The sequence below is a fragment of the Notechis scutatus genome, chromosome 3, assembly GCF_049901735.1.
Source record: "Notechis scutatus isolate UNSWTSFEM ecotype Mainland chromosome 3, rNotScu1.2, whole genome shotgun sequence".
NCBI classification, from domain to species: Eukaryota; Metazoa; Chordata; class Lepidosauria; order Squamata; family Elapidae; genus Notechis; species Notechis scutatus.
The window spans coordinates 116,727,769-116,741,813 of record NC_142011.1 but is presented as its reverse complement, the minus strand read 5'-3'; the positions used below and the strand labels follow the sequence as shown (position 1 = coordinate 116,741,813).

Genomic DNA, 14,045 nt, shown 5'->3' with positions numbered 1-14,045 from the left:
AGAGATTTCAAGATTTTTATCCAATAATTTAGCCGAGAAATAAAGAGTTAATGGAAATTCAATTTTCCTATTACCAGAAACTTGATTTGTGGTATGTCAAAGGTGTTTTTTGTTTTTTGTTTGCATCTAGCGATGTCAAAACAGTGGTTTCATTTTTCTCAGGCAATAATAAATCTCAATTCCCATATTATTAAAGACTTGACATCCTTTCATAAAACTAAACCATGTGGAGTAATTTATTGAAGATGATAGTTTTGGAAACATAATTGTAAAATTTGGCATCAGTATTTAACTAAGAAATTGAACAATAGTTCATATAACTCAAGGCTTCTCCTCTGGCTGTGACAGTCCAGAGAGAGTGGGTAGGCTCTTGTCCTCGCGTATTGGACTGAGTCTGCGTAATTGATTGTAGCTCCGCCCTGTGCCATAGGCCATGCCCCAGTTTTCGACTCAGTCCCAGCCAGGATGGACATGAGTTCTGGAGCTCCACTTTTCAGAGAAATGGAGGCCATTTTTTAATATTTTTTTTAAAAAGAACTGATCCCAGCTGAAAGCCATAGGCCAAAGTCCCTCAGGACAGCAAGAAGCTGGGAAGGGTTTTTTTTCAACAACTCCCACCCAGGTGATGAGCACTTAGGGCGGAGGCCCAGCGTGCAGGCCACGGCCACGTGGAGGCGGTTGGAGCGGCATCGGGCGATTGGCCCGATAACAGCATCAACTATGTGGTACAGCAGCACAGCAGCAGCCTGCATGATTGGGCGATTGGTCCAATAAGGAACCAGTTGGAAGGCGTGGTGGAGTAGCAGCAGGCTGTGTGATAGGGCAGATCAGCCCGATCTCAATAGGTGGACGCGACCGCGTGGCAGTGGTCAGTGCAATCGGCAGGCAGATCGGCCCAAGGTCCAGCTGGAGGCATGACAGGACAAACGAGAGTCAGACCTCTCTGAAGTTGAAGGCATGATTCCTTAGAGACCGGCCTTCTCTGGTGTATTCAAATCAAATCTGTTCCATTCCTTGTTGTTTAAGGCTAGGAATATGGCCCAAAGGCAGATGTTGGGGAGATAGTAGGAGACAACAACCCCTCCAGACCAATTCTTTGCAGAACCAACTATGAGACCTGAGATAGTGCCGATCCCAAAACTATTTTTAAGTGTAGTCAACAAACAACTGGAGTCCCCTGGTATAGCGGCCATGTTGTCTGCTAACGAACATTGTTACTTTACCATGAGTCCTGAACTTACTAGATCCTTGCAAGTACCATCAATAGATAGTCCAGTTGCTTCCTTGGTATCCTCTTCATCAAATCCAGCTGATCCAGAGGAAGTCTTGAAAGTGGAGGACTGTCTGGGCTTCTTTTTTCACTAAAGCCTCCCTACATTGGCTGCAATAATTGCAGGACAGGATCCCTGTCATGGATGTCCCGGCACACCAGGACATCAACAAGCTAATGGCAGTGGCAGAATTCACAGCGGATGCCACCTTGAATAGCGCCAGATTTGCAACAAAAGCCTTAGCAACATCAGTGGCAGCCCGTGGTCTGGCTAAAAAATTGGCAGGCAGATGGCAGGCGCAAATGGAAGGTGGCATCTGCCCCGATTTGGGGGACAAATTGTTTGGGGAAGATCTGGATCCCCATCTAATTGCAACCAGGGACAAGAGAAAATACCTCCCCTCCTTGTCCAGGCATTCAGGTTACAGAGCAGCTCCATACTCTCATAGATTAACCTTCAGAGGAGAGGGCAGTACCAGGGCTCAAGGGCTCCAAAGGCAGGCCTTTAACCGCAGGAATAGCTGCAGGAACGAGCTGCCAAGGACAGGCCACAGTACTCAGGCAAGCAGCCCTTTTGTGGGGGAAGAAGTCACTTTTTTCGTCGCTCCCGTTAATTGTGGTGATAGTTCTCCCATTGGGGGCAGATTATCTGGTTTTGTTAACCAGTGGGAAGCTACAACATCTGACAATTAGATATGGCCTTTTCTTAGAATTTAGATCACAACCACCTAGGTTCTATGTGCCTTGTCCTGTTTCCAGGAGGCATCTTGAAGGGAGCTCATCGAACAGGCTATTCAGCATTTGCTGGATATTCGAGACATCCAAACAGTTCCCTTGAGTCAACAGGGTAAGGGATTCTACTCCCGGCTATTTGTCACTCCTAAAGCCTCAGGGAGGGGGTGGCAAGCTATTCTTAATCTTAAAAGGCTCAATAAATATTTGTTCTACAAGCGGTTCAAGATGCATTCACTACAATCCATTCTGGAGAGCATTTGCCTTTTGGTCCATCTTTTGCCTCTCGGGTATTCACTAAAATACGGGCTCCATTGGCAGCTTGTTTAAGAACTATCCATTGTAAGGGTGCAATGCTATCTGGATGATATTTTAATGCAATCATCCTTGCAGAACAGTGCCTTGAGGGACCTCCATCTGATGGCTTCCTTATTGCAGGACCACGGCTTTTCAATTAATCACAAGAAGAATCATTTCACCCCCACTAGGTGTTTATTGCATTTGGGAGCTAATATTGATTGTAAAGTGTTCCTATCCTAGGAGCACAAAGATAGTCTTCAAGCGCCTGGTCAAAATATTGGAAGGGCAGATAAGACACCCTTGGCCTTGCTATCACAACTTCTGGGCAAGACGGTGTCATGTATATCCATCGTGCCATGGGCTAGGTTACATTATTACAGTGGTTTCTCTTGCCCTATCAAAAGGCAGGCAAGAGCCATTCCTCATGTAAAGTCAGGGTCCCCAGGTCAATCAAACAATCCTTAAGATGGTGGGCTTCCCATGCAATTAATGAAGGTCATATATTTAGAGACTCCTCGCCTTGTCATCACTACAGATGCCAGTCTCTTTGGTTGGGATGCTCATCTGCAGTCACAATTGCAGTCACAGTGATCTGCTTTAAGGCAAGCAAAAATATCAATTGTTTGGAGTTGAGAGCAGTAAGATTGGCTCTCAAAAAATTTCAATACCTTATACAGAATTTGCATGTATTGATTTTGACAGATGTCACCACTAAGGCACATATAAACAGGCAAGGTGGCACCAGATGCAAGTCCTTAATGTTGGAGGTGGAATGCCTGGGTCTGTGGGCAGGGAGGAATCCCTTATCAATTAGGGCAGAACATATATCTGGTGTGGACAATGTACAGGCCGACTGGCTTGGTAGGGCCAGGATTGACCATTCAGAGTGGAGTATTCACCCTCTTCTATTTCAGGAGCTGACACAGAGATTCGGACTACCAGTAGTGGACCTGTTTGTTTTTCCAAGCAATGCCAGACTATCCAGATTTTTCACCAGGTTCATGGCCCCGGGGGCAGAAGGGACCAATGCCCTCAGGAGCAGGTGGCCGCCGGTTCTCTTGTATGCCTTCCCACCTCTTCCACTTCTACCAGTGGTCATCAGAAAGGTGCTGGAGGAGGAGGTCATACTTCTAAGTGCCTTATTGGCCCAGATGTCCCTGGTTCGCAGACCTGGTGAATTTCTCCATCACCAATCCATGAAGGTTTCCTCCTCACAAGATATCGTTACACCAGGGGATAATAACACACCCAGAAACTCAGTGGTTTCAACTGACCACATGGCGATTGAGCGGGCACTCTGAGACAACAGAACATATCAGAGAGGGTCATTCACATGATTCTAGCGGCTACGAGACCTGCCACTAATTGCATTTGTGAGGCCACTTGGAAGATTTTCTGACAGTGGTGTAACAAAACCGGGATTCCTCCCACTACTGCCTCAATAGCCAATATATTGGAGTTTCTGCAGGATGGCGTAGACCCCTTGATGGCGAACCTATGGCACGCGTGCCACAGGTGGCACACAGAGTCATTTGTGTGGGTACATGAGCCTCAGCCAAATTTACCTGCACCGTACATGTGCGTGCCTCCCAGCTGATTTTTGGCCTGCTTGAGGTCTTCTTGCCCTCCCGGAGGCTCGAGGGAAGCCTCTGCACCTCAGGAGGCCAAAAAACAGGCCTTCCAGAAATACTGAAAGTGGCCATTTTCAGCCTCCAAACAGAGGTGGTATTCAGCAGGTTTTGACCAGTTCTGGAGAACTGGTAGCAAAAATTTTGAGTAGTTTGGAGAACCGGCAAGTACCACTTCTGACTGGAGATTTTACAGTATTCTTTCCCTGCCACGCCCACCAAGCCACGCCCACAGAACCAGCAGTAAAAAATTTTGAATCCCACCACTGCTCCAAAGGGCCTCCGGAGCTCAGTGGAGGTCATTCTCGCCCTCCCAGGGGCTCGAGGGAAGCCTCTGCAGTCTTTGGAGGCCAAAAAACGGGCCCGTTTTGGCACTTCTGGTATTTCTGGAGGCTCAAGGCTGCAGCCTGAAAAATCAAATGCATGGGTGTAGAATAGGTGGTAACTGGCTCAACAGACTGTGAGACAGATTTAGATGTCCTAGCAGACAACCACTAAAGTATGCTGCAGTTGCGTAAAAAGCCAATTCAATCCTAGGCTATATCAAGAGGGATAGTATCAAGATCACATGAAGTGTTAGTACTATAGCCATCTATAAAACATTTTGTATGTTTCCTTTGTACGCTATTGACAATGTTAATTTATAGTTTCTCTCCCACAATTTTTGCCAATTATCTAATTCTATGGTGTATCCAAAATTCTTTGCCCAAACAATCGTTTCTTTTACACGTTCTTCTTCCATTTAAAAATTAGGTAATTAAATAGGTAATTATACATTTTCTTTATTAATTTTTCATCTGTTCCTAACGGTATTTTATCCAGTTCTTGGGGTTCCTTTTAGAATCCATATATTTCTAAATCTTACTTGTATCTCGTTTGAATTTGGGTAAATGGCCACCAGTTCAGATCAATTCCCTATTGTTTAAATTCCCGTTTAGATTTCAACCCCCCCGCCCCTGTTCATCTGGAGCAAAACATTAGGGTATATTAACGCTTCTGTCATGGATAACCAGACCGGTATTTTCATGTCATGGTTCTGTTGGATTTTTTTCCCATACTGACACTGGAGCGTTTCTAATATAGTGCCTTTGGAAATATCTGTGGTTTATTTTTCCCATATCATATGAATGTGTGCCACCCCAATTGTAAATCATGTCTATTGTCAATATTCTTTTGTTTTTTAAAATTTATCCACTCTTTCACCCATGTGAGTATTGAAGCCTGATAATACAGCTCCCAATCCGGGAGCCTGAACCCACCCTTTAGTGTCTTGTAGCATTTTTATTTTAATTTTTTTTTTTTGCCCTGCCAATGAACTTAGAAATCAGTCTATTTAGGTCCTCAAACTTTTTCCCTAATTCTATCGGAGTTGTTTGAAATAAATATAACAATTTCAGTAGAATGTTCATTTTTACTGTGGATATCCTTCCAACCAGTGACAGCTGTAGGTTTTTCCACTTATCCAGATCTATCTTTATTTGCTGTATTAGTTTAGTATAATTGTCTTTTTGATGGATATGCATCTTGCTGTTACAAAATTCCCAGGAATTTAACCTTTTTAGTTATCTGCATGCCCATGTTTTCTGTAAATTCATTTTTCTGTTTATTTCTAAAAAAAATTGTCAATATTTTAGTCTTTTCCTTGTTTATTTTAAGTCCTGCCACTGCACCAAACTTTATTATTATTAATTTGGGTCCTGTTTCTAAAGGTTCTTCCGAGATAAAAACTAGATCATCTGCAAATGCTTGTACTTTGTATTGTTGTTTTTTTATTTTCAAACCTTTTATTTCTGGGTCTTGTCTGGTCAGTCTAAGTAAAACTTCCAGAGTTAATATAAATAAAAGTGGGTTTAGTGGGCACCTTTGTCTTGAACCTTTATTTATATTAAAATCGTTGGTTATTTCTCAATTTATTATCACTTTCACTGTTTGGTTGGAATAGATTGTTTGAATCATCTTTACAAACTTTAAGTTCATATTTTTCAGTTGTAATGTCATAATCTACCAATCCATATTATCAAAGGCTTTTTGTGCATCTAGAAAAATTAATGCTGACTGTTTTTCGGAGTGGATTTCATAATATTCCAATATGTTCATAATGATCCTCATGTTGTTTTTCAGTTGTCTTTTGGGTAAGAAGCCATTCTGGTCAGGATATATGAAATGATTTAAAAATCTTTTTAGTCTTTCCACAATTGTAGAGGTAAATATTTTAAAATCTACATTTAGTAATGTAGATTATAATTTATAATTCTATTTTTTTGTTGAGAGTCTTAGTCTTCCCTTGGAATTAATGTGATGTATGCTTCTGACCAGGTTTGGGGGCATTTGGCCTTTAATAGTGCTTCGTTGTAAACTTCCAACAATATTGGTCCTAGTATATCTTGTAAGATTTTATAGAGCTCTGCAGGAAGTCCATCTAGTCCAGGTGTTTTATTGGTTTTTTTTGGCTTTTAATTGCTTCCATTATTTCTATTGTCGTTATCCTTTCATTCAGCATTACTCTCACTGTGTCTGGTATTTTAGATAATGTGGCTTTTTCCAAATACTGTATAGTTGTATCTTCTGATCTTTTTTCTTGAATGTAGTTTCTTGAAGAATTCCTGAGCTTTTTTTTTTTTTTGTCTTCATTGTGATGCTGACTATTACTGATTTTATTCTCATTCTAATCTATTTTACAATTCCTGCATTAAAAACAGAAAATGAAAAAACCCCAAAACACCACTCTGATTTAGAGAAAATATGAGATGACTAGGCTCACACATCATGGTAAGCTATGGGACTCCAGCTATTGCCAAAGTATGCAACTCCCAGGACAATGGGATTATATTATGATCAGGAATGCCAGCAATTATATAATTCAGGAACAGCTGGAACATTACAGATTACCTATCTCTGATTTAGCATGCTCTAGGAATCTAGACACAGACATGAGCGATACAACTCTCATCCACAAGATGGCAGCAACCTTACACAAATATTCCCTTACTGAAAAGCCATTTTTACCCATTCTATGCCAGCTTTGAACCTTTCTGACCATTCAAAACGGCTTGTATTTTAAAAACCATTCATGCTCCAACCATTGTCATCTCAAAATCTACCCATCTTAGAAAACAGTATCTGCTCAGAGGATTTTCCTAATTCTTTCCATCTTCCTATATTCTTTCACCAATTTTTACAAGCTTTCCAGTCCCTGAAAGCAGCAAAATGAAAGCAAGAACCTTACTGATTTACCTGTCTCTAATGTGCGCTGAAGTCTCATAATATTTTTCCAACAGAACAATCCAAATCCACTGGTGTTTGCATGTCTTTTTGCAGAAAAACAAAACACCAATCTAGAGTTCCACTCTATCTGAAGAACTGTTTTCAACAGAATAAAGTGTAGTCTAGTCTCAAGAAAGAAATTCAGGGCAGATTTAGCAGTCATGGTATATAAATTAAATAGTTTATTAGTGCATCAAACTACAAGGTTGGGTTGACATGATGCAGCTAGTTACATAAACCAGGTTCTTCATATCTTACACATCTTTGCATGTTTAACAAGAGGGGTTCAAAATCTCTGTTTTCAAATATTCAGTCCAAACACAAGAAACTTATTGTGCTCTTCTAGCCGTGAGCATCTCCCGGATATTATCTTCAGCTTCTTTTACACTCCGTTCCAAATATGATTTCCTTTGCTGAAAGATATAATAATAACAATAATAAAAATAACAATAATAAAAATTCAATAGCGATAATATAACAAGAGAGATATGCCCTAGGCATTGGAATTAGCAAGGAAACAGACCATCTCATTAAAAAGAGAAAACATTTTAAGATCCACTTAGCAAAATCTTTGTAAGCACTGCAAATCAAACTCTGCTTTGAACTTTCCACACTGGTAAATGAGAATTGCCAAAATCATACTTAATAAAATGTTGTCTTATACGGTACTTGGCTGTTTCTCACTTTAATTATACTTGGCAGGCAAGGTTCTTATTCTTTTACATATCATACAATAAATTCAAAATAAAGTCAGTCCAACTAAGCCAGTTCTTTAGCAATTCTAACCCTCCTCTCTTATTGTTCTTCAAAAGTAGTCAGATTCCAGAATGTGCCAAGTGCTGCTAAAATGCCTGATGTTTTGCTCCAAAACTCCAACATAGCTCTGTGTTAACCCACTTAGCCTAAGCCAGGAACAGCAAGGGCATGAATGCTGCTTAGCAGCCCAAATAGAAAAAAAATCAAGAGATAACTAATGATAAGAGCCTTACATTTAGCAGTAAGCATATAAATAAACACAATTCCATTTTTTCCTAAGAGCAACCTGGATTTCTGTGAGAGAAATGTGCCCTTGGAGCCCTTAATCCCTCCTTATTCCTACTTCTCTCAGTTTTCTTTCCTCTCGTCTTTGGAAAAAAGCATGATAATCTTGAACTGACCACTTTTTGAAGCTATTCTATCTCCAGTGAATTCTGGCTTTACTATAAGCCACTTTTACAGTTTCCTCTTTAATAGGGTAGTCTTCAATTTACAACAGTTCATTTAGTGACCTTTCAAAGTTACAACGGCACTGAAAAATGTGAATTATGACCATTTTTCAGTTATGACTTTTGCAGCATCCCCATGATCATGTGATCAAAATTCAGATGCTTGACAACTGGTTCATATTTATGAATTTTACTTTGTCCTAGGATCATGTGATCACTTCTTGCAACCTTCGGACAAGCAAAATCAATGGGGAAGCCAGATTCACTTAACCAGGTTACTAACTTATCAACTGCAGTGATTCACTTAACAACTAACTCAATAAATGTCTCAACAACAGAAATTTTGGGCTCAATCGTGGTCATAAATCAAGGATTACCTGTATTAGACTATATTAGACGTATCATCATCAGGCAGGTAACATTTTCTAATTTTAGTTTCAATAATTCCATCTGAGAACAAATAACTAAGCCCATAAATAATACACATAAATCTTCTGGAAATTTTGAATTAATTATTAAATATGACATTATAATTCACAAGAACAAAGAAATAAAATTCATTATTCAAAGATACTGCACAATATTATGCTGATACTATACATTATTCACAGATATTCTTCTTCATGAAATAAGCTTATTGGGAGAACATAATCTCAGCTAGAAACTGAATACAGATGGCTACAGTGTATGATGACTTAATGTAAGATAATAGGCCAAAAATAAGACAAGCTTGATGAATATAAATCAATGAACACATTCAAGAAGCACAGACAGACACTCATTCTTCAGCAAGATTGCACTAAATGTTTAGGAAATTAAAAGATTGACAATATATTTTGTGTTACCACCACCTCTTCCTCTTCCTCCTCCTTTTCCCCATATCAATTTTCCCAACTTCCAGTGGGATATTCAACACACTGTATATAGCACATAGCAAAAATGCTGTTTTCCTGGTTTTGGTTTATTATTTATTTTTTTGAGGGAAAAAAACCTTCATAATTTACTGCTAATGTAAAGTCTATAACAAAACTGGTTAAAAGAAGAGTCCAGAGCAGATATAGCATAATGACTTGTTTTGTGTCTCACAACCTCAGGTATCATGCTACTTTCAGTACATTTCCACAAGAACATCAAATTTCAATACACAGTAAAATCTATAAGTAATTGCATTTAGACAGGAAAGAATTCAAGTAAGTCACTCTGCAGGAATTCCACACACCCAGGAAGTATTGATGAGTCAGACTTCAGAATGTCAGATTTCTGAAAACTAATTTTTTAACAGGAGTCTTGCAGGTAGTCCTTGAATTACAATCATTCATGCAGCAACTGTTCAATCATTCATATCTCTGAATGAAGGGATGTTACAAGTGTTGTAATGCCCGCAATGTCAGATTCAGGTGCTTGGCAACTAGCTTGCATTATATATGCTCTCTTCCCTTGGCTTGCCGATGATTGCAATACAATACACCCCACATTCCCTTTCCATAGCCTCCCTGTGCTCATACACACATATGTACCCCATGCCCATGGTCTCCTGTGATCTCTCTCTCTCTCTCTCTCTCTCACACACACACACACACACACAAAGACAGACAGAGACACACACAGAGAGAGTTCCTGCACCCTCTTTCCACAGCCTCCCTGCACTTGCACACTCACAAACCTCCCATGCCCTTCCCATGATCTCTTACCCACAGGGAGACAACTCTCCCTAAACCTCTTTTGCTTGGCCTCCCTGCTTTTGCACACCATAGCCCCCCTGCAATCACATGCACCCTGCACCCAAATTCCCCAGCCTTTTTAAGCTTGCACCATGGAGCACCCCCTCCCTCTCATACATGGCTTAAGTTGGCCCTCCCCGAACCCTTTGTATCACCCCTATACTTCTTGCCTTGGAACCCCTCTGCTTCTTTCTTAATGGCCCACACATCTGGGATTAGGCAATCAGGACTGCCTCGATTGCCACTACACTACGTGATGTGGTCATATGACATCACATTTTACCACATCACTTAGTGACACCGTTCCCAGTCCCAGCTGTAGTTTTAATTTAAGGACTACTGCATATGTGTTTATTATGCCAAATATTAAACTAGTTTATTATGCCAAATATTAAACTAGTTATTATGCCAAATATTAAACTAGACTGGTGGACCTTGGATTCCTGTTTAAATATAAAATAAGCCTTATCACAGGGAATTTTGCAATTATATAGCTTTTGTATTTATTTAATTATTCAAATTTATATGGCCAGCCATCTCACAAAAAGCAGTATACAATTGAATAAAACAATATATAAAAATCATTATAAAAATATAAAAGCATTATTAAAAAATAGAATATTAAAAAATTGTTAAAAAATTTTTTCAGCAATCCAACTAGCACACAAGTAAAGAATTCAGCAGGATGCATTTATAAATAAACTTTATATACAACAATATAAAGCATGATGCATGTATACAATACCCATGCAACAGAACTCAGAATCCATAAGCAAAGAATCACATATGCACAGAATCACAGAAGCTATATAATACAAAGGCTATATAGCAAGGACAAAGCAACTCTTATATACAAATCAGTCAAGCTAAGCCACGCCCAGACTCTGAGCTGTCTAGGTCACCAAACAGTCCCCATTGGCTGACCTGTTACCATTGTCTTTTGGACCTCAGGGACCACCAAACTCATAATTTTAGATCCCAGGGACCACTAACTGGTTCTGTGGGCATGGCCTAATTTGTGGGTGTGTCTTGGTCATCATGTGACTGGCTGGGCATGGCTTGTATGTAAATATTATAAATATTTATATAAATATTGATTTTTTTATATAAAAAAGAGCAACTTTTACCCAAAATCAGGCAAAGCAGGCAGGCAGATTGAGTTGCTCACAGAATCACAGATTCATTCAGAAATCTATCTATCTGCCATTGGCCAGCTCAGTCTGTCACATAAAATTTGCTTGCAAGCAAACTCACAAAATTAACTCACAACACACCATGTATGTAAATATTGAATTTTTTATTTAAAAAAGCAACTTTTATTCAAAATCAGGCAAAGCAGGCAGATTGAGTTGCTCACAGAATCATTCAGTGATCTATCTATCTGCCATCGGCTAGCTCAGTCTCTCAAATTTGCTTGCCATGAGTCTGCACTGAATTTGCTTGCAAGCAAACCTTCAGTCCTAAGGGAGGTTCAGATGTGCTTAGCTAGAAAGCAAGAAATCCAACCATTTCCTGCTTCCTAGCTAATCTAAATCTCCCAGCACAGCAGAACAGATGATGGTCGGAAAAAGGAAAAATAGCAACTTAGCAGACAAGTTTGCCGGGTAAGGAGTGAGTGGGCGGGGAGGGGTCCCGCGGGCCATGTGGGCTGAGCAGCCTTGTGTTTCTGCGCAGCCTGGATTAATTGCTTTGGAGGGGGTGCTCTGGAGGGGAGATTTCTCTGCGGCCCACCAAAATTTTCTCACAGACCACTAGTGGGCCGCAGCCCACCGGTTGGCGACTGCTGGTCTATTCCAATTCATGAACTCTTATACACTGACACTCCCCCCTTCATGACTGGAGTAGACATACAACTGAATAACTTAATATTTTTCCCATGGTGCACTCCACCCAATGGCTTTATTATTACATCTGTCAGATTGTCCTCTGAAGAACAGTGAAGTTTACATTAATTAATTTACATTTGATGGCTTCTCTGACATTACAATACTTAATATTGTAAGTATTATATTGTCCACACGCTTGCTTCTATTTTTCACTGTCACCTGTTGCCATTTTAATGCAAGCAGCATTATCCTCAAACACTGTTACAGCGTCATTACCTTTAGGCTTAAATCCTGTAACAGATGTATTACCTCTGAACAAAGTTTAGATATAGCTATAAATTCTGCCTCCACAGTAGAAATTGCTATAGTTGTTTGTTTTCTGGACTTCCAACCAATTAAAGCCCCTCCAAGCGATACCACAATCCCAGAATTGGACTTTCTGGTTTTTACCTCATTGGCATAATCACTGTCAACATAACATTTCAATTTCAATTCTTCAGAGACCTGTATTTGAAGACCCAAGTTCACAGTTCCCTTCAAATACCTCAGAATCCTTTTTATACCCATCCAATGCAATTGCGTTGGTGCAGCAGTAAAGCGACTTAGGATGCTTAGTGCACAAGCTATGTCTGGTCTGGACCACTGTGACAGATGTAACAGACTCCCTATTGCTGACTTGATCATAGGCTTCACTTTTGTCCTCACTCAAACTGTTATGAAAACTTGTGCTCATAGGTGTTGGAGCAGAATTACAATCCTTCATGTTGTATCTCTTCAACAACTGTTCAATTTTTCTTCGATTGAGAACATACCACCTTTCTCAGTTTTTTGTGTCTCTACATCAAGATAATTTTGTATTTCACCCAAATCTTTTAATTCATTTTTTTGTCTAATTTATTAGCAAATTCCTTTTTCTGTGACACATCTTTTCAATGAAACAATGATCATCCACAAATGCTAACAATTTACAATCCCCACCTTGTAACTTTCCAGTATATATGCCACCATCAACTTTGCAACTCTTGAACCCAAGACCCTTCAATGCTGTATCTAAAAAGATATTCCAATTTCTGGCTGACTGCTTCAGCCCATAAATGGCCTTGTTCAATTTATATACAGTGTTAGGCCTTTTTTACTTTCATACCCTGGTGCTTGAACCATATAGATTTCTTCCTCTAATTCTGCATTGAGGAATGCTCTGGTTATATCAAAATACCAAATTTTATGACCATGTGCCACTGTCAACATTAGTGCTAACCTTATGCTTTCACTCTTCACCGTTGGTGTGAATACCTCGTCATAGTGCACGTTTTTCCTCAGTTAAAAACCTTGTGCCACTAATCTTGCCTTATATTGATTGTTGGATAGTATTTTCTTTCTGTACACCTATTTACATCCTATGGCTTTGCAACCTTGTGGCAAAGTTATAGGTGTGAACACTTTATGTTCACCCATGGATTTCATTTCTTTGTCCGTGACTTCTTTCCACTTTAGTTGTTCCAATTTTGGGTAATGCCAATTCTTCCTTATAGTTCCTTGGCTCATACCACACATTACACATCTTTACTGCACAAGCAGTTTCTCCTCCCTGAACACTGACACCATCACTAAGTGAATTACTGTCACTAAGTGGATCATTCCCCCCCAAAAAAACTGGCATCAATTCTGATCTAATTTTGCTCTGCAAAGCTAGCAGACCTTGAAATCACTATTCTTTTTCTCCCATCGCTAAAGCAATGGGTCACCAATCAGTCCCCCATTGGGTGACCTGTTACCATGTCTATTCCAATTAATGAACTCTTATACACTGACAAAAATAAATATATAAACCACATGGAGTAAATATATCAACTACAGAAGAGTCATCTAATAATGTCTCTGATTTCTTGGGATCTCCAGGCCATGTGACATAATCAGGTTGTGAGGAACTGTGGGATACGGAGCTAACCTGACTTGGTATCTGCAACATGCCTTCTCTGCCCGATCTAATGGGAGGGACTGATGTAATTGGGAACAGGGGGCCCCTCAGAAGATGCCCTCCCATGGCATTAAGAGCTTTAAATGTTAAAAACAGCACCTTAAATTGGACCTGGAAGCAG

At 39.9% G+C, this 14,045-nt stretch overlaps 1 protein-coding gene across 1 annotated transcript in view; it reads right to left on the bottom strand.

Moving 5' to 3' along the window:
- Positions 1–7,353: 7,353 nt before the first annotated feature.
- PFDN1 (prefoldin subunit 1) overlaps positions 7,354–14,045 on the bottom strand; it is a 40,522-nt gene continuing 33,830 nt past the window's right edge. The window contains exon 4 of the mRNA XM_026672578.2: positions 7,354–7,607. Coding sequence (XP_026528363.1) covers positions 7,524–7,607 — 84 coding nt within the window. The 3' untranslated portion in view covers positions 7,354–7,523. The remainder of the gene's footprint in view (positions 7,608–14,045) is intronic.